The sequence below is a fragment of the Thalassophryne amazonica genome, chromosome 10 (genome assembly GCF_902500255.1).
Source record: "Thalassophryne amazonica chromosome 10, fThaAma1.1, whole genome shotgun sequence".
NCBI classification, from domain to species: domain Eukaryota; kingdom Metazoa; phylum Chordata; class Actinopteri; order Batrachoidiformes; family Batrachoididae; genus Thalassophryne; species Thalassophryne amazonica.
This window is the reverse complement of record NC_047112.1, coordinates 39,044,423-39,067,430: the sequence shown is the minus strand read 5'-3', so window position 1 is coordinate 39,067,430 and position 23,008 is coordinate 39,044,423. Positions and strand designations below refer to the sequence as shown.

The 23,008-nt window shown below is 39.5% G+C and overlaps 1 protein-coding gene across 1 annotated transcript in view; it reads right to left on the bottom strand.

The window, feature by feature from the left end:
• The window catches only part of LOC117518645 (rho guanine nucleotide exchange factor 18-like), a 151,295-nt gene that overhangs the window by 47,299 nt on the left and 80,988 nt on the right, over positions 1–23,008 (bottom strand). The window contains exons 11-12 of the mRNA XM_034179845.1: positions 18,028–18,073; positions 10,478–10,655 (exon numbers count right to left, since the gene is read on the bottom strand). Coding sequence (XP_034035736.1) covers positions 10,478–10,655; positions 18,028–18,073 — 224 coding nt within the window. The remainder of the gene's footprint in view (positions 1–10,477; positions 10,656–18,027; positions 18,074–23,008) is intronic.

Here is a 23,008-nt window from a genome sequence, read left to right as displayed (position 1 = left end):
AAACCACAGATCTAATGTGTGTATTGTGATTGGATCCATACTATTTTTAAGTTCTTTAAATAAGTGGTTATCACCAACCATATTTTGAATTGGAATCTGGTTTATTTCTTTTTCTATATCTTTCCATTTTGCTCTAAATTCAAACTTGCACAAACAATATATAGGTTTCAATTGAGCAGCGTTGAAGTATTCCCTCAATTTTGGAAGACCCATTCCCCCTTTTTCTTTAGGTAGCTGGAGAGTTTTATACCTGACTCTAGGTTTTTTGCCTCCCCAAACAAATCTAGAGATCATTCTATCCCACTCTATGAACTGGCTCTGGGGAACATCTATTGGCAGGGATTGGAACACATATAAGAATCTAGGTAATCTATTTAGTTTAACTAGATATACTCTTGAATTTAAATCTAATGGTAAGGTGGACCATCTTGTTATATCTTTCTGTATTTCTTGTTTTAAAGTTTTATAATTTGCAGTATATAGCTCAGAAAAGTTTTTCGTAATCATAATACCCAGATATTTGATTGTTTTCAAGTTCCAATTTAATTTATATGATTTCTGGATCGCTCTCGATGGATGATAGTTGAGTGCTAGAATCTGAGTTTTAGATACATTGATTTTATATCCTGAGAAATGTCCATACTGTTCTATTAGCTTCATCAGATTGGGGAACGCCGTGTCCGGCTGCCCGAGGTAAGCTATTATGTCATCGGCAAAAAGCCCAATTTTATGCTCTACATTCTTAACTGTGATACCTTTAATTTTTTTATTTTGTCGAACTGCTTGAGCCAAAGGTTCTATAAAAATTGCAAAAAGAATCGGTGATAAACAGCATCCCTGTCTGGTTGATCTTTCTAACAGTATTTTATCAATCAAATTTCCATTAATTTTTATTCTAGCTGAGGGTTTTTGATACAATGTTTTAATCAATTGTATAGATTTATTATGGAAACCAAATCGTTCTAATACTAAATAGAGGAACTTCCAATTAACACAATCGAATGCCTTTTCTGCGTCAATACTAACCAGCACAGAGCTTCGTTTCTCTTTTTTGGCTTGACCAACTTGAACTTGGCTTGAACTTGTAGAGTTCTACGAATATTATCATGTGTTTGACGTCCTGATATGAACCCCGTTTGGTCCTCGTCTATTAATTCTGCTATAAATGTATTTATTCTTCTGGAGATGATGGATGTATATATTTTATAATCGGTATTTAGTATTGAGATCGGTCTATAACTTTCACATCTATCTTTATCTTTACCTGGTTTTAAAATAATTGAAATAATTGCTTCTGCCCATGTTAGTGGTGTTTTATTTTCTTTAAGAGTCCAGTTAAAAGAAGTTTGGAGTACTGGTACCAACTCTTCCTTAAAGACTTTGTACCATTCTGCAGGGTAACCGTCACTTCCTGGAGATTTATTATTTTTCAAGGAATTGATCTCTTGAATAATCTCTTCTTTTGTAATGTCTGCTGTTAGTCTGTCATTTTGTCTTAAATCAATTGATGGTAAATCTAATTGTTCTAAAAAGTGTCTTACTTCCTCCTCGTTTGCTGCTGGTGGTTGTGTGTATAATTTTTTATAGAACTCCTTAAATATCCTTTCTATGCCCTTCGGATCGTGTATTAGTTCACTGGTATGTGGGTCTCTGATTCTTTGTATGGTATTCACCGCTTGCTGTTTTCGAATACGTTTTGCTAAGAGTTTAGTCGCTCTGTGCCCAATCTCATAATAACTTTGCTTCAAATATATATTTTTCTTACCACATTCATCTAATAATAATTCAGTTAAGGTTCCAAAGTTGACCGTGCAACTCAGAGCACAAACCAAGCATGAAGTCAAAGGAATTGTTTGTAGATCTCAAAGACAGGATTGTCTCAAGGCACAAATCTGGGGAAGGGTATAGATACATTTCTGCTGCTCTGAAGATCCCAATAAGCACAGTGGCCACCATCATCCATAAATGGAAGAAGTTTGGATCCACCAGGACTCTCCCTAGAGCTGGCTGCCCACCTATATAGAGCAATCTGTGGAGAAGGGCCTTGGTCAGGGAGGTGACCAAGAACCCGATGGTCACTCTGTCAGCGCTCCAGCATTCCTCTATGGAAAGAGGAGAACCTTCCAGAAGGACAACCATCTCTGCAGCAATCCACCAATCAGGTTTGTATGGCAGAGTTGCCAGATGGAAGCCATTCCTTAGTAAAAAGCACATAGCAACCCTCCTGGAGTTTGCCAAATGGCACCTGAAGGACTCTCAGACCATGAGAAGCAAAATTCTCTGGTCTGATGAGACAGATTGAAATTTTAGTATGAATACCATGCATCATGTTTGGAGAAAAGCAGTCGCCATCCCTACAGTGAAGCATGTGGGGATGTCTTTCAATAGCAGGAACTGGGAGACTAGTCAGGAGTGAAAGAAAGATGAATGCAGTAATGTACAGAAACATCCTGGATGAAAACCTGCTCCAGAGCGCTCTTGACTTCAGACTGGGGTGACAGTTCATTTTTCAGCAGGACGATGACCCTAAGCACACAGCCAAGATATCAGGAGTGACTTCAGGACAACTCTGTGAATGTCCTTGAGTGACCCAGCCAGAGCCCAGACCTGAATGTGATTGAGCATCTCTGCAGAGATCTGAAAATGGCTGTGCACTGACACGCCCCATCCAACCTGATGGAGCTTGAGAGGTGCTGCAAAGAGGAATGGGCAAAACTGCCCAAAGATAGGTGCGACAAGCTTGTGGCAAAAAAAAAAAGTCATGTGTGTGCGCGTGCATGTGTGTGTAACTTTGATTACGGACAAACTGGGGAGAACTGACATTTGCTATGTAATATGATTACATATTATGTGTCAAGGATGAACCCCGTCAAAACCATTTAAGTCCATATCAAGTCCATTGAGAGGACTAGTATTTTTGGAGAAACTACAGATATTATCTAACAACACTGAACAATGGACGTTGATAATTACATTCTGGACTCACACGCCATTCCAGCAGGAGGCGGTAAATCATCTATATATTAAAAGCGTCAGTGCATGATTTTATTTAGCAAGTTCAAAGTACGTACATAATATAACTGTAAATACGTTAAAAATACATGGATGACACAAGAAAGTCAACCAATCAATCAATTTTATTTATATAGCGCCAAATCACAACAAACAGTTGCCCCAAGGCGCTTTATATTGTAAGGCAAGGCCATACAATAATTACGTAAAAACCCCAATGGTCAAAACGACCCCCTGTGAGCAAGCACTTGGCGACAGTGGGAAGGAAAAACTCCCTTTTAACAGGAAGAAACCTCCAGCAGAACCAGGCTCAGGGAGGGGCAGTCTTCTGCTGGGACTGGTTGGGGCTGAGGGAGAGAACCAGGAAAAAGACATGCTGTGGAGGGGAGCAGAGATCAATCACTAATGATTAAATGCAGAGTGGTGCATACAGAGCAAAAAGAGAAAGAAACACTCAGTGCATTATGGGAACCCCCCAGCAGTCTAACTCTATAGCAGCATAACTAAGGGATGGTTCAGGGTCACCTGATCCAGCCCTAACTATAAGCTTTAGCAAAAAGGAAAGTTTTAAGCCTAATCTTAAAAGTAGAGAGGGTGTCTGTCTCCCTGATTCGAACTGGGAGCTGGTTCCACAGGAGAGGAGCCTGAAAGCTGAAGGCTCTGCCTCCCATTCTACTCTTACAAACCCTAGGAACTACAAGTAAGCCTGCAGTCTGAGAGCGAAGCGCTCTATTGGGGTGATATGGTATTGGTGAAAACACTTAATGCATTGTGGTTCATTTAAAAGAGAAATGACAAAATAAGTAATAATAGTGTGTTTATGATATAAGAAACTAAATTTATAAACACATTAAGACAAAAAATTAACATTAAAAATTATATAATTAACAGGAAATAAATGGGCTGCTTTCTCTAAAAATTGTCGAGGTTTAAGGTTCTAAAAACATTCTGGACTCAGACGCCATTCCAACTCAATATAGAAACTTTTCATAATTTCTTACCACCCATGAACAATGTCAGCTAAGCATTTTATAAACACTACCCAATCTGGAACCCGTGGATCCCCACGGGCAATGCACTAGTTTTTAATAAATTTGAAAAAGAAGAAAAAAAAACAAAACAACCTTTTTGCAGAGTCATTATGGGGTGTTGTGTGTAGAATTTGGGGGGGTCAATTTACTCCTTTTTGGAATAAAGGAGTAACATAACAAAATGTGGAAAAAGTGAAGTGCTGTGAATACTTTCTGGATGCTCCTCAGATAAAATAAAGAGTGTAGTGTGCCTATTGAAACTTCTGTTTGAAAAAGATAAAAAAAAAAAAAAAATCAGGCAGTTTTACTTCCCAACAACTTTCATTATCCATTTCACTTTCAGTTTCATATCTCATGTTATTCTGTTTGTAACAGAAATGAGCACAGACTGCAGAATTTGGAGAAGAAACATCTCTTTCTACCTTCCATTGTGTTAAGACCATAAAAGAAAAACCATAAAGAAAGTGTATATTAACAATTCATTGAAATCATGAATTTTGTATTTTTTATGGTTTTGAACAATTTCTTTTTTTTTGTCACTTAAATTTTTATTAACAACTTATTGCAACAACAGACAAATACAAATTCCAAAACATATAAATTGAACAGTAGGCTGCCTGATGAGTACATCATATTCTTAAAGTCTTGTAAGTTGGTGTTTTCAGGTTCATTATTCTGGTTCAGTGTCATTGTTTAGAGATTTATAAAGGGTCCATTTTCTCCACTTCCTGTCCAGTTGTTGTTCTTGTAGACTCAGCACGTGTGTCAGTTTTTCCATCAAAAAGATTTCTTCCACAATTGTTAAACATTGATCTTTTGTTGGTGGTATGTCCTTTCCCCAGTTCCTAGTAATAGCTTTCTTGCCTGCCACCAACAATATTTTGATCAAATACTCATCATCAGTGGCAACAGTCTTGTCTGGGAATTTACATAGGTAAAGCACTAAACAGGTATTTGGTACCTCATAACCCAATATCCATTGCAGCTCCTTATACATCATTTCCCAAAATAGTTATCTTTGGACATTTCCAAAAAATGTGAGAATGATTCACATTAAAAGATCCACATCCTCGCCAACAATTCTGTCGTATGTGTAGCTGTTTACTTTTCCTTTTGGAGTAATAAAAAAAACGGATCAGATTCTTCCATGCAAATTCTCTCCAGATTCGTGAATTAGTGGATGAGTGATGTATCTTCCACATTTTGTGCCAATCCTCATCTAAAATTCCCCATTTTATCTTAATATATTCAGTTGAATGGTTGTTGTTGTTGGTATTCAGACCTCGATATAATGATGAATTTATTTTTATGTTACTCATCCGATATGCTTTAGCTATGATCCAGATGATATTCAATTTCCTGGAAGGATCCAACTTGATCTCCTTTTTATAATAGTCCCTCACTTGAAAATATCTAAAGAGTTCGTGTGAATCTAAGTCAAATTGTCTTCTAAGATTTTCAAAAGTCACCAGCTCCCCTTTATTTTCTAACACAAACCAGGCTGTTATTCCCTTTTCTTTCCATTGTATAAACCTTTGATCATATTTTGCCGGGTTGAAATCGCTATCATATGCTACCCATTTTAATATTTTTCCATCATTCTGGATCTTATAATTTTTTAGTAATTTAAACCACAGATCTAATGTGTGTATTGTGATTGGATCCATACTATTTTTAAGTTCTTTAAATAAGTGGTTATCACCAACCATATTTTGAATTGGAATCTGGTTTATTTCTTTTTCTATATCTTTCCATTTTGCTCTAAATTCAAACTTGCACAAACAATATATAGGTTTCAATTGAGCAGCGTTGAAGTATTCCCTCAATTTGGAAGACCCATTCCCCCTTTTTCTTTAGGTAGCTGGAGAGTTTTATACCTGACTCTAGGTTTTTTGCCTCCCCAAACAAATCTAGAGATCATTCTATCCCACTCTATGAACTGGCTCTGGGGAACATCTATTGGCAGGGATTGGAACACATATAAGAATCTAGGTAATCTATTTAGTTTAACTAGATATACTCTTGAATTTAAATCTAATGGTAAGGTGGACCATCTTGTTATATCTTTCTGTATTTCTTGTTTTAAAGTTTTATAATTTGCAGTATATAGCTCAGAAAAGTTTTTCGTAATCATAATACCCAGATATTTGATTGTTTTCAAGTTCCAATTTAATTTATATGATTTCTGGATCGCTCTCGATGGATGATAGTTGAGTGCTAGAATCTGAGTTTTAGATACATTGATTTTATATCCTGAGAAATGTCCATACTGTTCTATTAGCTTCATCAGATTGGGGAACGCCGTGTCCGGCTGCCCGAGGTAAGCTATTATGTCATCGGCAAAAAGCCCAATTTTATGCTCTACATTCTTAACTGTGATACCTTTAATTTTTTTATTTTGTCGAACTGCTTGAGCCAAAGGTTCTATAAAAATTGCAAAAAGAATCGGTGATAAACAGCATCCCTGTCTGGTTGATCTTTCTAACAGTATTTTATCAATCAAATTTCCATTAATTTTTATTCTAGCTGAGGGTTTTTGATACAATGTTTTAATCAATTGTATAGATTTATTATGGAAACCAAATCGTTCTAATACTAAATAGAGGAACTTCCAATTAACACAATCGAATGCCTTTTCTGCGTCAATACTAACCAGCACAGAGCTTCGTTTCTCTTTTTTGGCTTGACCAACTTGAACTTGGCTTGAACTTGTAGAGTTCTACGAATATTATCATGTGTTTGACGTCCTGATATGAACCCCGTTTGGTCCTCGTCTATTAATTCTGCTATAAATGTATTTATTCTTCTGGAGATGATGGATGTATATATTTTATAATCGGTATTTAGTATTGAGATCGGTCTATAACTTTCACATCTATCTTTATCTTTACCTGGTTTTAAAATAATTGAAATAATTGCTTCTGCCCATGTTAGTGGTGTTTTATTTTCTTTAAGAGTCCAGTTAAAAGAAGTTTGGAGTACTGGTACCAACTCTTCCTTAAAGACTTTGTACCATTCTGCAGGGTAACCGTCACTTCCTGGAGATTTATTATTTTTCAAGGAATTGATCTCTTGAATAATCTCTTCTTTTGTAATGTCTGCTGTTAGTCTGTCATTTTGTCTTAAATCAATTGATGGTAAATCTAATTGTTCTAAAAAGTGTCTTACTTCCTCCTCGTTTGCTGCTGGTGGTTGTGTGTATAATTTTTTATAGAACTCCTTAAATATCCTTTCTATGCCCTTCGGATCGTGTATTAGTTCACTGGTATGTGGGTCTCTGATTCTTTGTATGGTATTCACCGCTTGCTGTTTTCGAATACGTTTTGCTAAGAGTTTAGTCGCTCTGTGCCCAATCTCATAATAACTTTGCTTCAAATATATATTTTTCTTACCACATTCATCTAATAATAATTCAGTTATCTTCATTTTGATATCTTTGATTTGATTATGCATTTCTGGATTGTTCGTTTTCTGGAATTGCTGCTCTAATTCTCTCAGCGTTAGTGAGTATTTTGAGTATGTTTCTCTTCTGATCTTCTTGAATAGTGTGGCTCTAGCTATTATCTTTCCTCGAACAACCGCCTTCAAAGCGTCCCATACAATGTGTGGTTCCACCTCCCCGTTGTTATTTTCCTCTATATATTGTTTGATGTCTTCTTTAAAATCTTCCACCAGTCTTTTGTTATTAAGTATTCCTACATTCATTCTCCAAATTGTCTCTCTTTTCCTGGCATTCAAATTTATTTTTTGAAATAAGGTATTATGATCCGATATGTCAGCACCCCCAATCCTACACTCGGTCACTCTATGTCTATCTCCCTTATTAATAAAAAAGTAATCTACTCTGGAATGGACATTGTGTGTTGCTGAATAATGTGTGAAATCCTTTTCCAAAGGATTGAGACTCCTCCATATGTCTATCATTCCCATTTCTTCAAAAGATATCTTTACAAATTTTGATGTCTGTTTTTTTTTTCCCCTTTAAGCTTGTTGTATCTAAGCTATGATTCATGATTATGTTAAAATCCCCCCCCCACAGATTAAAGTACCTTCTGTTTCTGTGGCAATAACATTAAACAGGGATTTAAAGAAGTGTGTACTACTTTCTGGAGGTGCGTAAACATTTATCAGCGTTACAGGTTCATTCTCTAATTTTCCCTTCACTAATACATATCTTCCCTCTTTATCTTTGATTTCCTTTTCACAGACAAATATAGTTGACTTTGGGATTAGTGTTGCAACCCCCCTTCCACGTCCTTGTTTATATGTACTGTAATATGAATTCCTATATCCAAATTTTTTCATTTTTTCATGTTCTGTCTGAGACAGATGTGTTTCTTGCAAGAATATGACTTGTGGTTTCTCTTTTTTCAACTTTGTTATGACTAATCCCCTCTTTTTAGGTGTATTTAGACCATTTACATTTAAGGACAATATTTTCAGAACATTGCATACCATATTTCTTCACTATTATGCGTATGTATTTCCTCAAGCAGCCCAAAAGTAACATGAACATGAACATTAACTCAAACAAAACTGAAAATAAAAAATACCACATGGAACTTCCACTCAGGGGTTCTTCTTCATCCCCCAAGTCCCTGTTGGTGGGTGGATGGGAAATCTTCTCCTGTGAGGGCCCATCCCTAGACCCATAGCTCTTCAAGCCTAGTCTAGACAAGTCCAACATCAGTATGCCTCGCCCAGTCGGTAGTGTCTTATAATAAATCGCAGTATCTGAAGCCTTCTTGTATTATTTTTGTCCATCTATGGGTCATATCTTATTTTCCTGGCTTCAATAGATTAAATGAGTTGACCCAGTCAATGTTATTTAAAGTCTTATTAACTTTTTACAAATGGAAGATGTTAATTATCAGATCTCCTTTGATACTCCTGCAACTTCTCCTTCGCTCGTTGTGCTGCCATATTTTGGCTCAACCTGCTCTGTCTCACTCGCTGCCATCCCGGATTCCTTTGAGTTGTCTCCTCCACTTGTCCCACATCCACGTCCAGCATCTCCACAATTAGTCCCTTTGCTCTCATATCCTGCACTGCATCTCCTGCGCTGTCATAGCTCTTAACACCACTGTTCCAGTGAATTCTTATTTTGGTGAATGGGGTCTGAAAATGAATCCCGTTTTCTTTCAGTATTTTTTTTGATGCCCAGATATGATTTGCGTTTTTGGACGATTTCAGTGGGGTAACCATGGTCAAATTGAATTTTCTTGTTGCCCACCTGTATTCCCTTCTTCTGCCAGACTTTTTGCAGGATCATCTCCTTAGTCTCAAACTTGAGAAAATTAAGCACGACTGCTCTTGGAGCTCTGCGAGGACCCGTTTTTGATGTGGACACTCTGTGCGCTCATTGTATATGTAGGTCGGTATCTTCGGGTAGTTCCAACTCTTTTTTAAGAAGTTGGTCCAAGTAGACTGTAATGGAGCTTCCCTCTGTGTCCTCGGGCAGTCCGAAAATCCGTACATTATTCCGTCGAGATCTCGTTTCAAGGTCCGTTAGTTTATCCTGCATCTGATGTGCCTGCTTTGTTATCTTCGTTAGCAAGTTGCTAATCTCCGTGTTATGCTCCTCCAGCTCAGTTATGCGAGCTTGCACCTCGGTTATGTTCGTCTTCTGCTCCTGTAGCTCTGTATGATTTTCTGTCAGCTTTCGCTCTATGTCTTGTCTTAATGAAGTTATTTCTTGCTTCATCTCACCTTTGAGTTCCTCTTTGAATGTTATAAGCTCATTATGAAGCTCCTGTTTGAGGGACCATATATCATTGCTGATGCTGGCGAGTCCAGCTTTCAGAGTTTCGGCATGCTCCATTTTCTCCGTTGTTTCACTCACTCATTCACTCTCGTCGGAGGCGCCTTCTTTCAAAAACGGCTCTTGAGTTTTCTTTGAGGTTTTAGCGCTTCCCCGGTTTCGAATACCACTCATCTCAAAATTTATGGAGGTTATATGTTAAATTAATCAGTTTGAGTGGATTAATTTTACCGACTTGGGCGAGCTATAAATCTATGCTACTAACCCGTCCGCCATCTTGGAACCTCCAGTTTTGAACAATTTCAAAGCCTTGGTGGTCCCTTTCAATATATTTAAATTTTGCTGAAATTTGTGCTGCAGTAATTTCTTGGGTAATGTAACAAAATAAACCTTGGGACAAGGCGATTTTCAAAACCTTTTGTAAAAGGGGGGAAATGATGCACCCTAGTGGAGAGCAAAGAACTAGTATGTGTGCAGGAAAGATAATAATATAAAAATGGTTTTCATTTACAGGCAATACTTCCTAACATTGACTCAAATGAAAGCAAAGACAGCCTCTGAAGCAATACAAGGAAGACAATCACAAGAATTAATGTGCACTTAAGAAACAAGGGTGACACTTATGAGGAGTTCTTCGGGGAAGACTAGGAAATTGTAGTTTGGAAATACTCACGCTGAGCTGTTGTGGTGATGAAGGCTATAGCTGGTGGTGCAGGGAGTGACAGGCAGCTGAGTGCTATGACCCCACAGAGCAATGGTCATGCCTGGGACACTGGGAAAACCCAACAAGCCATCCACACTCTGTGACACTGGGCCCGAATACTCTCTCTCTCTGTCCCAGTCTTTTAGTGCTGTGGAAGAAATAGATGGACAACTGAAATGATAAAATGAGACAGCAAGGGGGGAAGAGAGAGAGAAAAAGCATAACATCTTATATTGGCCTCTCTTCATTGGCTTCCTGTTAATTCTAGAATAGAATTTAAAATTCTTCTTCTTACTTATAAGGTTTTGAATAATCAGGTCCCATCTTATCTTAGGGACCTCGTAGTACCATATCACCCCAATAGAGCGCTTCACTCTCAGACTGCAGGCTTACTTGTAGTTCCTAGGGTTTGTAAGAGTAGAATGGGAGGCAGAGCCTTCAGCTTTCAGGCTCCTCTCCTGTGGAACCAGCTCCCAATTCAGATCAGGGAGACAGACACCCTCTCTACTTTTAAGATTAGGCTTAAAACTTTCCTTTTTGCTAAAGCTTATAGTTAGGGCTGGATCAGGTGACCCTGAACCATCCCTTAGTTATGCTGCTATAGACGTAGACTGCTGGGGGGTTCCCATGATGCACTGTTTCTTTCTCTTTTTGCTCTGTATGCACTCTGCATTTAATCATTAGTGATCGATCTCTGCTCCCCTCCACAGCATGTCTTTTTCCTGGTTCTCTCCCTCAGCCCCAACCAGTCCCAGCAGAAGACTGCCCCTCCCTGAGCCTGGTTCTGCTGGAGGTTTCTTCCTGTTAAAAGGGAGTTTTTCCTTCCCACTGTAGCCAAGTGCTTGCTCACAGGGGGTCGTTTTGACCGTTGGGGTTTTACATAATTATTGTATGGCCTTGCCTTACAATATAAAGCGCCTTGGGGCAACTGTTTGTTGTGATTTGGCGCTATATAAAAAAATTGATTGACTGAAATTGATTGATTGAACATCGAAGAGAATGAGGGGAGTGGATGCTTAGCTGACTCATGTTTGAGTCCATGCCGACATTTTTGAAGTCACAAATCAAAGCAAGGATCAGAAGTCATAATAAAAGACAGTGTTTCATCAACAATGAAGCCTTAACAAGTCCTACTGGATTAAGTCAGTAATGTGGACAGGGTGGACCTATTCCATGGGCAACAGCTCATCTTCCATGTCACCCTTGCTCAGACCTGTGCCCTGGAGAGAATACTCCAGCCCTGCCGCAAAGTGACGACAGAACACAATAAGTGACAGTTACCAGTCTAAGCCTCAGTACTCCACTGGCATTGAATGAGGCACCAGGGGTTACTCCTGATAGTGGGAGAGGTCATCATGCCTCACCGAATAGCCACTGTCCATTTTAAACTGGGAAGCCCCCGGTCAATAAAGTATCATCCCGCCACATATCACCTGCCTTACCATGGGGCTTGGGCCTGCAAAAAGCCTAACAAGTGGATTATAAATAGCAAATAACACACAAGAAAAGGATTTCACCTTCTTGTGATGTGGAAAAGCTACAGGCAAGACTGGAGAGCATTGAATTTGTCATGAAAAACTCGCTGCTGAACACAACAGAGCCTGGTGAGGAAGAGACACAGAGGATACTTCACCTACATCTTCAAACAATAGACAACCCTGTCACCCTCATTGGCATTTTCGCCCCACCCTCCACTGTAACCAGTATGCTAAAGATAAGTTCTAAGATCTAACTACAGCCAATCATCCAGAAAATCCCACCCACGAAAGCTTTTATCTACTTGGTAACTTCAATGCACAAGTTAGCGCTGAGTGCGCCACCTAGATGCATTGCTTGGGACGATTTAAGCTTCTCCGTCTCCACAGCCCCATACTGACACAGAGTGCGCTCCAAGCCCCTCTCTGTAGCCTGGCGTGCACCTCACAAAAATTTAAACTACACATTGAGACGATGAAGACCGCATGGGTTGTGACTGGTCACGTTTCCGGTTTCACTCCTTCCTCTCCTGTCATATTTAAAAGTTTTTGCAGTGCGCATATGATTACATTTTGTTCATGGATCAAATAGAGGAATGTTTGACAGAAAGGTCAGCAAAAATGACCAACTTCATGACAGGGAGTCAAAAAACTACAAAGACACTCAAACTGCAATTCATGGAGGGAAACTGCAAGCAACGTTGGTTTGGAGGTTGGTGATTGTTTAAAGAAGCTGCGGTCATTGAGGGAAAAATTAGTCCAGAAACGTGTGTGTGTGTGTGTGTGTGTGGGGGGGGGGGGGGGGGGGGGGGGGGACGACCAGGAACATTGGCGGTGCAGACCCAAAAAAAAAAAAGTCCTAGCCTTGTTCTCCACATCTCGCTCCCTACTATTCTGACGATAAATCACATTATGACACCCACCAACGTGACAGAGAACTTCAAAAGAGTCATGCCCACGTTGACGTCATTGCGTGGCCATGTAGTTAGGAAACTGTAGAAGAATAAATTAGGCTTTAGAATTGACAGCATGATTGAGAATGGTCAATGACCACCCATACTATGTACACTCTACAAGCCGTGCATTACGAACACCTTCTGTCAGACAAAACCACAGCACAAATATCGTGGTAACATCCCTGCACCAAAGGACCAACTGGACATGAGTTTTACATGACACTGTCAGTTGAGAATCATTCTCACCACACATTCCTATCATAGCACTGATTGTGACACAGAACACTCGCTGGTCTGCTGCAAGTTGAAAACTGAGCCCAAGAAGCTTCATCATACAAAACTGCCTGGAAACCATGTATTCACACCAGCAAGGCAAAAGGCCCAGAGAAGGTAGAGATGCTTGCTAAGGGCCTGGAAGACACCCTCCAAGCAAAGCCTCCGGAGATGACATCATCTCAAGAAGACAATACATGGCACAATATTCCTTGTCTTCAGTAAAAAACAGGGAAGACTCAGGACTGGTTCAAGGTGAATGCCACTGAACAACTCTATGATTAAGAAAAAGCGTACCATGTTGCTGAAACACAAACAGCCGCCAACATGGTCACTTCTGCAAGCTCTTAGAGCAGCTAGGAGAAAATTGCAGCAAACAGCTACAAGATATGCCAACAACTACTTGATACAACTCAGAATATTCAGTTGTCTGTTAACACGGAAACACAAAGTATGTCAACAATAGTATTAAGAAGGCCATCAGACCAAGACAGCAAGGCTGCACTCAAATCGACAACTGGTGAAGCAATCACAGGCAACAGCAAGCACATGCAGAAGTGTGAGGAGCATTAATCGAACATGAATGGCAATAAGAATACAATCTCAGATGCCACACGAAGGTATGGAGTGTTTTCCTGTCATAGAAGAGCTAAGCGAGCCAAGTCTAGAATAGCTCACCAAGCCATAGACAGCCTTCCCATATAAAAAGCAGGGCTGGACAGAATCCCACCAGAACTCAATGAGTGCAAATGGACCACTCCTTGAACACCTGTACACACTGGTCTGTAAGTGCTGGGAGGAGGGGGAAGTTCCCCAAAACATGCGAGACTGTAGCATCGTCACTCAGTACAAGAACAAAGGTGATCATGGTAACTGCAATAACTACAGGGGAATCTCCTTACTGAGCGTCATCAGGAAAGTATTTACCCACGTGATCATGACCAGAACAGAAGCTGGCTGACGGGGTACATTTAGAGTCACAATGTGGCTTCAAGTCGACCACTCCATGATTTACATGATATTCTGCCTACAACAATCCCAGGACAAATGCAGAGAACCGAAGCAGTCACTCTACATATTCACTCATTGTACTTCATGAGCTGTGAGACCTTCTTCAAAGTCCTTGCAAAAACTGGATAGTAAATGGACTACATTTTTACACACACACACACACACACACACACACACACACACACACACACACACACACACACACACACACACACACAGGGTGCACCCAACCCTAAAAAAAGAACCCATAAAAATTGAAATAAATCCTACAAAGGGGAAGACTACTGTTCCAATCATCTTCCCCAACACGTCATCATCAACCATGGAAAATACATTTTGTCTGGAGGCCTACTTCACCAACAAATCATACCATTTGGAGCATAATTTTGAAAGAACATGACTTTTATGCAAAGCGACCAAGATAAACTTTGGGGAATGATCGTACACAAACTGAAGTTTAAGTCCAGAAAATTTCAAGACGTTTGCCGGACCTTTGTAGGATTTATTACAATTTTTACGGGCTCTGTTTTTTCTGGGGGGGGGGGGGGGGGGGGCTTGGTCACCCTGTATGTGTGTGTATATATACATATGCACGCACGCACGCATGCACGCACACGCACCAATATCAGGGTGTTAGCAATTTTCCAGCCTGATGGGGGGTTTGAACCAAGGATCCTCTGGTCTTAAGCTCACCACTTAACCACTAGATCATCACCTCCCTTTTGGATGAAAACAAAAGCTTCTGAACATGATCCAGAATGATAAAGATGTGAAAGAAGTCATCCAGTTTGACAGGTCATCATCAACTCCATCTGATATAAAGTGTGAAGTCCAACACGGGTATATGCTTGTCCCTGCTCTCTTTGGCAACTACTTCACAGTCATGCTAAATCAGAGCTGGCCAAGCCTGTTCCTGGAGGGCACCTGTCCTGCATGACTTCATATCTACCTGCTCTACTCACACCTGATTATTTAATAATAATAATTTATTAATTTATATAGCGCCAAATCACGAGTAATCGCCTCAAGGCGCTTCACAAACAACATTTAAAAGCAGAATAAACTTAAATAAGATTAAAACACAATAAAAACAAATTAACCGTAAAAAGGTAACAGAAGTAAAATAAATAAAACTAAATAAATAAATAACATTTAACTCTGGTGTTTCCCTGCTCATCCTTGGCTAAGCACACCTGTTTGTGTTAATTAGCTGTGGGTATAGCAGGAAGAGTGACAACATGCACAGGAGGTGCCCTCCAGGAAAAGATTTTGGCAGCCCTGTGCTAAAGCATGTCTTCAGAACATCAACTGATGGAATCTACCTCCACATGAGGTCAGATGGTAAACTTTATAGCTTGTCCAGACTGAAGGCAAAAGCCAAGATCCATGAGTTTCTCTTTATAAACATGCTGTTCACAGATTATGCTGCCTTGACAGCTCATTAGCAGAAATAGCTTCAAAATCTTGACTGTTTCTTTCAATCCTGTAAGAATAACAATCAACCTAAAGAAGACAAATATCATGAGCCAAAATGCTGAAAGCCCACCAACCATCACCATGAATGACTACCAGCTAAATGTGGTCAAGGAGTTCACATATTTCAGCTCAAAAGTGACTGAAAGCCTGTCCATGGACTCTGAAATCAGCAAATGGATTGGTCAAGCTACATCAACGCTTGCCAGACTCTCATAGTGGGTGTGGGACAATGACAAACTGACCCTTAATAAGATGATGTCTGGATACAGACACTGTCCTCAACACTCTCTTAAATGGCAATGAGTCATGGACTCTGTGCTTGAGGCAAGGAAGGAGGCTCAACAGTTTTTTTTGTACATAAACGACCTGAAGAGGAATCTGGACATTAAATGGTTGGACCAATGAGGTCCCACATGTGCTGCCCTACATTTTGCTAAAGCAACATTACCTTTGCTGGCTAAGACATGTATGCAGCATGTGAAATGGTAGAGTTTCCAAGGACCTGGTGTATGGTGACCCTGCAACAGGCAAGAAAGGTCAGGGCTGCTCATGACTCAGATTCAAAGATGTCTGTAAAAAAAGGAACTGGACCATTCAAGCTGAAGACAGGAACTAAATCACAGAGAGGAAGAGAAGCTGCAGCTTGCATCAGATGAATGAAGAGTGAGAAGCAAAAACAGCCAAAAAGCTCCACCTTCAAGTGCAGCCACTGTGACAGCCAGGGACTATCAGTCCCACACTGGCCTGCACAGTCACAACAGGCACTATTCTACCGCCAAATGATCAATACTTTTCAAGGCATAGATCTGCATCCACCTTCACAGCCAAAACAGCTGCTGCTGCAATGCAGACTGTGATTTTTTTCCAAGGTGCAGAGACATGGCCACTTGTGACTGACGGATGCCAGAGTGAATCAGAATAGTTATGAACTTGAAAAGGAAAGCAACATGCAACCACATCAATTAAAAGAAAATGGTAACGTCCATTCAAAAAAAAAAAAAAAAAAGAAAAATCAAATGGATTGTGCAGATCATTGATAACCTCTTACACAGGAAAATATTACAATCTACAAGCCATGCAAGGATTTGATCACATTATCTTGAGCACTTTCCAGATTTTGGGCAGAGAGTGAGGCGTGTTCTTGTGCACACAAAGTTATTAGTGTAAACTCTCTATTCTGCACTGGTCTATACAAAACAACTGTGGCTCATATTGTTGTCAGAATCTTTAACATCTCAGGTGACATGCTGTATTATATAACGGCTGAGTGGATCCTTGTCATTTGATTGGTGCTTTGAATTTCACATGACATGGATTGTACGTCCCATTTGTGTTGCGTTGCATTTAGAGTGCAATTTGCTTCCATTTAGAATGCAATTGTTTCCATACCTTTGGTACCATTGCACGCTGCGAACCCCACCCACTAGTGGGGGCAGCGTTAAGCTAAACATGCGAAGTTTGTTTTGCTGATAGACGACGATTTGAAGGAGCTAATTGACAGTGCTAATTCTCTGAACACATCCACTGTGCTGTAAGCCGTCTGGAGGCATGAAGAGCTGTTAGGAGAAAGTTAGAATGAAAAGCTGGACTAATTTCTAACGTGATTTGATCTGTTTTAGCTGTTACATAAAAACAAATAATGAATGTTTTTACATTCATGCAATGGAACAAATATTTAGTTCGATGAAAGCTGGGCTTTCACCTCATGAAATATTCGTACCGTTGAACTCATGAACATTACTTGTATACCATTAAACACAACCTCATACATTTCAGGTTAGTGATGCAGAAATTCCAGCTCAGTAACTGTGGATACTGCAGCTTTGTCCCCGTCCGCAGCACGTTCCAAAATGAAATTCTGAAACAAGGAGGCCCTGTGAATTGTACCTTACTGACTTTACTTGGAAACTGTCAAATTAAGATCATCAGAATGAGTAGGGTAAAATTTGCAGTGGTTATTTTATTCTGCCATCCAGTTCTCGTCTATACATAAATAATTAAGACTACACTTTATGTACTCAGTATTATACAATGTGATACATTCTGCATCTAATCTGGTTTTGACCCAAGCTCTGGACATGGCTAATTATTACCGTTGCCTACAATGTGTTGGAAACCTTTTTTACCCTTTGCGTGGTAGTTCTGAGGAAGATGTAGAAACACCACACACACACACCCAACCATGTTTCAAGAAATAAGACCAGGGATTATTTCAGAAATCCACTGCAAACCACCAAATACACAAGAAAACCCTCAACCACCTTCATGACATTGTTTTAATGAGTGAACTCAGTGATTAGGTGTGTCTGAGTGTATATATTCTGCTTACAGAGGTTAGGAGCTCCTGAAGAAGTTGTCTGTGGCAAACTACCTTTCTGTGGGGAAAAATAAAAGACAGCATGTTTTCAGAACAATTTTCTCAAGACTTTATCAGATGAGTGACAGTTTGTGAAATGCTTAGAAATTGGTTGCTGTTACTGTACATTCCTTACAGGAAGCGTGCTCACATAGCTGAAGACTTCGCTGAACAACGACAAATGCTTTCAGGAACATTCTTATAAAGTGAACACAGGTTTGTAATAAGTAAAATTTCTTTTTGTTTTTTTGTTTTTTTGTTTTTTTTTACAATTTACCTTTTCTTTTTCACAATGGGCTTATTAGTCTTAATGTAATCATGAGAATGCATAAGAATAAAAAAGAAAACACAAAAGTTTTAAATATATTTTGAAGACAATTTTCACAGAGGATCATTAATGACTTAGGGAGGTGAAGCGTTTGCAGATTTTCTCTCAGCCCCAGCGAGTAGCTTGTTGCCCGTGTTTGCATGTTAAATGCATCATACAAATGCTACATTCAGATCCCAGTTTGACAATGAGGTAAGTTTCACTGCTTTTATTAAAAACCAACTGGGAAACAAAAGTTAGCAAAATGAACATCGCAAACAGCCATATGCTTGTTTGCATGTAAGTTGAATAGAAATTAGCCAAGCTACCATGTTGAGCCATTGTAATAACCGAGCTAGGCTAGCTAGCTTGGTCACTTCCCATATAATGAGTTCCCACTTAGGTTAAGGTCACGGGTTTGTATTACCCAGTACTGTCTTCCAACAGCCTGAAAACTACACTGATCTTTCAGAAAAAGTTACTTCTAGTACTGGCCAGTATAAAACATACAAATGCTTACTATTATGACACCTGCTTCCATTTTGGACATTGTTGTTTACCTACAGTGTCTCAAAGATGAGGAGTAAGAAAAAGGTTTGTTGATATGTCTTCGACTTGAATTTGTGTAATTACATTATAATTGCTAAAATGAATACAAATTTTAAACATAAGTATGTCATAATTAATACTGTTTAGTAAAACAAATACTAGAAACACTGAAAGAACACTATTGAAGATGAGAGGAAACATAAGACAGTGGTTTCAGGATTATGCTCTTCCCCACAAATGCCATCTCATTAATTAAATTATTTAAATACAGTGAGAAAAATAAGTATTTGAACACCCTGCGATTTTGCAAGTTCTCCCACTTAGAAATCATGGAGGGGTCTGAAATTTTCATCTTAGGTGCATGTCCACTGTGAGAGACATAATCTAAAAAAAACAAAAACCCGTAAATCACAATATATGATTTTTTAAAATAATTTATTTGTATGTTACTGCTGCAAATAAGTATTTGAACACCTGTGAAAATCAATGTTAATATTTGGTACAGTAGCCTTTGTTTGCAATTACAGAGGTCAAACGTTTCCTGTAGTTTTTCACCAGGTTTGCACACACTGCAGCAGGGATTTTGGTCCACTCCTCCATACAGATCTTCTCCAAATCTTTCAGGCTTGGAGTTTCAGCTCCCTCCAAAGACTTTCTATTGAGTTCAGGTCTGGAGACTGGCCAGGTCACTCCAGGACCTTGAAATGCTTCTTACAGAGCCCCTCCTTAGTTGCCCTGGCTGTGTGTTTGGGGTCATTGTCATGCTGGAAGACCCAGCCATGACCCGTCTTCAATGCTTTTACTGAGGGAAGGAGGTTGTTTGCCAAAATCTCACAATACATGACCCCATCCATCCTCCCTTCAATACGGTGCAGTCGTCCTGTCCCCTTTGCAGAAGAGCACCCCCAGAGTATGATGTTTCCACCCCCATGCTTCACGGTTGGGATGGTTTTCTTGGGGTTGTTCTCATCCTCTAAATATGGTAAGTGGAGTTGATTCCAAAAAGCTCTATTCTGGTCTCATCTGACTACATAAACTTCACCCATGCCTCCTCTGGATCATCCTGATGGTCACTGGTGAACTTCAAACGGGCCTGGACATGTGCTGGCTTGAGCAGGGGGACTTTGCTGCCCTGCAGGATTTTAAACCATAACAGCATCATGTGTTACTAATGTAATCTTTGTGACTGTGGTCCCAGCTCTCTTCGGGTCATTGACCAGGTCCTCCTGTGTAGTTTTGAGCTTTCTCAGAATCATCCTTACCCCACAAAGTGAGATCTTCCATGGAATCCCAGACCGAGGGAGACTGATTGTCATCTTGTGTTTCTTCCACTTTCTAATAAATAATAATAACAGTTGTCTTCTACCAAGCTGCTTGCCTGTTGTCCTGTAGTCCATCCCAGCCTTGTGCAGGTCTACAGTTTTGTCCCTGGTGTCCTCAGACAGCTCTTTGTTCTTGGCTATGGTGGACAGGTTGGAATGTGATTGACTGAGTGTGTGAACAGGTGTCTTTTATACAGGTAACAAGTTCAAACAGGTGCAATTAATACAGGTAAAGAGTGCAGAATAAGAGGGCTTCTTAAAGAAAAATTAACAGGTCTGTGAGAGCCAGAATTCTTGCTGGTTGGTAGGTGATCAAATACTTATTTTATGTAATAAAATGCAAATGAATTATTTAAAAGTCATAGAATGTGATTTTCTGGATTTTTGTTTAGATTCTGTCTCTCACAGTTGAAGTGTACCTACGATAAAAATGACAGACCTCTCCATTCTTTGTAGGTGGGAAAACCTGCAAAACTGACAGGGGATCAAATACTTATTTTCCCCACTGTGTATATATATATATATACATATATATATACACATATATATATATATACACATATATATACACATATATACACACATATATATACACATATATATATACATACATACATATACATATACATACATATACATACATACACATATACATACATATATACATACATATATATATACATATATATATATATATATATATATATATATTTACACACACACACACACATACACACTCACAGTGGACATGCACCTAAGATGAAAATTTCAGACCCCTCCATGATTTCTAAGTGGGAGAACTTGCAGGGTGTTAATACTTATTTTCCTTACTGTACATTAAAGTCATTTCTCATGTGTCTCTACTCCAACTCTTACATAAATAAGCAAATGCTCAGATAGTAATGAAGCCCTACTTAGATGTCAGGTAGAGTTTGTTTCAATGACTAGTTTGTGCTGTTTTTATTCAAACATACAAGTTTAGAAGTTGTAGACCAACTCTGCAGATATAAAAAGTTCCAACTGGATTACCTTATACTTGCTGCTGGTGCATTCACCCAACAGAGTCTTGCAGTTTTTGTGAACGTTCACAGCACAATCTGAAAATGAGCAACACAGGGATTAGAAGACATCTTTGGATCAGTCTTGAGAAAACTTGTGGGATGCAATTTAAATATAAGGGAAGACAATGCAACCATAATCTAGTTTTAAATTCTACAATTCCCAAACGAATCTAGCTGCTTCTAAAGGTGCCATAAAATGAAGGTGTAACAATTCATGATTTTTCTGGTCATTTCGAGAAGTGAATTCTCATGACAACAACACAGAACCATGTCTGGCAGTGATGAGAACAATGTTGCAGTAATAGAGTGTTCTCAGTTTGCTCACATATAACACAAACTGTACTTAGGAAGTGCTCATTTACTCAGTTGACTAACTAAACCTTGCAGATTGTTGACATTTCTCTTTGACAGAAAAAGACTTTCCCTAATAATTTGCCCTGTTAAACAAGTTACATTATCACTATGCAAAGCCTGACCAACCTAGCCAGGAAAGCAAACATGCAAAACATGCAGACGCAAGTGTGCAGATGTGCACCAACATCAGAGCAGCCATTCTGCTGGTGATCACTGTGAAAATCAGCTGTATTAATACTAGCTGTGTGCTGAAAAAAAAAAAACCAAACCTTCAAATAATAAAAACCCTTCACGGCAGCAAGACGAATGTGATTTTATTTATCTATTTTAAGTAATTTCTTCAAATTTCATGAATTATTGCCCAACAATAGAGATAATGAGCTCAGTCAAAAGTTAAACATACGAGGTCTATTAGAAAAGTATCCGACCTTATTATTTTTTTCAAAAACCATATGGATTTGAATCACGTGTGATTACATCAGACATGCTTGAACCCTCGTGGGCATGCGAGAGTTTTTTCACGCCTGTCGGTTACGTCATTCGCCTGTGGGCAGTCTTTGAGTGAGGAGTCGTCCACCCGCTCGTCGATTTTTTTCATTGTTTAGGAATGGCTCAGAGACTGTTGCTTTGTTTGATAAAAATTTTTTCAAAACTGTAAGGCACAACTGAGTGGACACCATTCAATAAATTCAGCTGGTTTTCGGTAAAAATTTTAACGGCTGATGAGAGATTTTGGTCTGGTAGTGTCACTTTAAGGACGGTCCACGGCGCCTGACGGCGATCTGCGCTTCGAGGCGGCAGCGTCTCGCCGTTTCAAGTTGAAAACTTCCACATTTCAGGCTCTGTTGACGCAGTAAGTCGTCAGAGAACAGAGAACTTTCAGAAGAAGTCGGCATGAGGAGTTTATTCGGACATTCCATTGTTAACGGTCATTTTGTAATGAAAGAACGTGCGGGCAGAGTCGCATGTCGGGCTGGACCCGACCGCGGGGCGTCGCGGCAGGAAAAACACCTCCGTTGGAAATCTTAACGGGCAAGTTGGAACATGCCCAAGCTGTTAAACAATTTCTCAGTTACTCACTTGTTGAAAGCCATTAAAAGCCGCCTGAATTCTACAAATGGTTTTCAACACGGAGGTGTTTTTCCTGTCGCGGCGCACACAGATTTGCCGAGTCGTCACGGAAACGACTCGGCGAATTTGCGCGTACGTCTTTCATTAAAAAATGACCGTTAACAGTGGAATGTCCGCATAAATTCCTCATGCCGGCCTCTTCTGAATCTTCTCTGTTCTCTCACGATGTCCTGGGTGAATTAAGCCTTAAATTAGGATGTTTTCAGCTCGAAACAGGCCGACGACAGCGC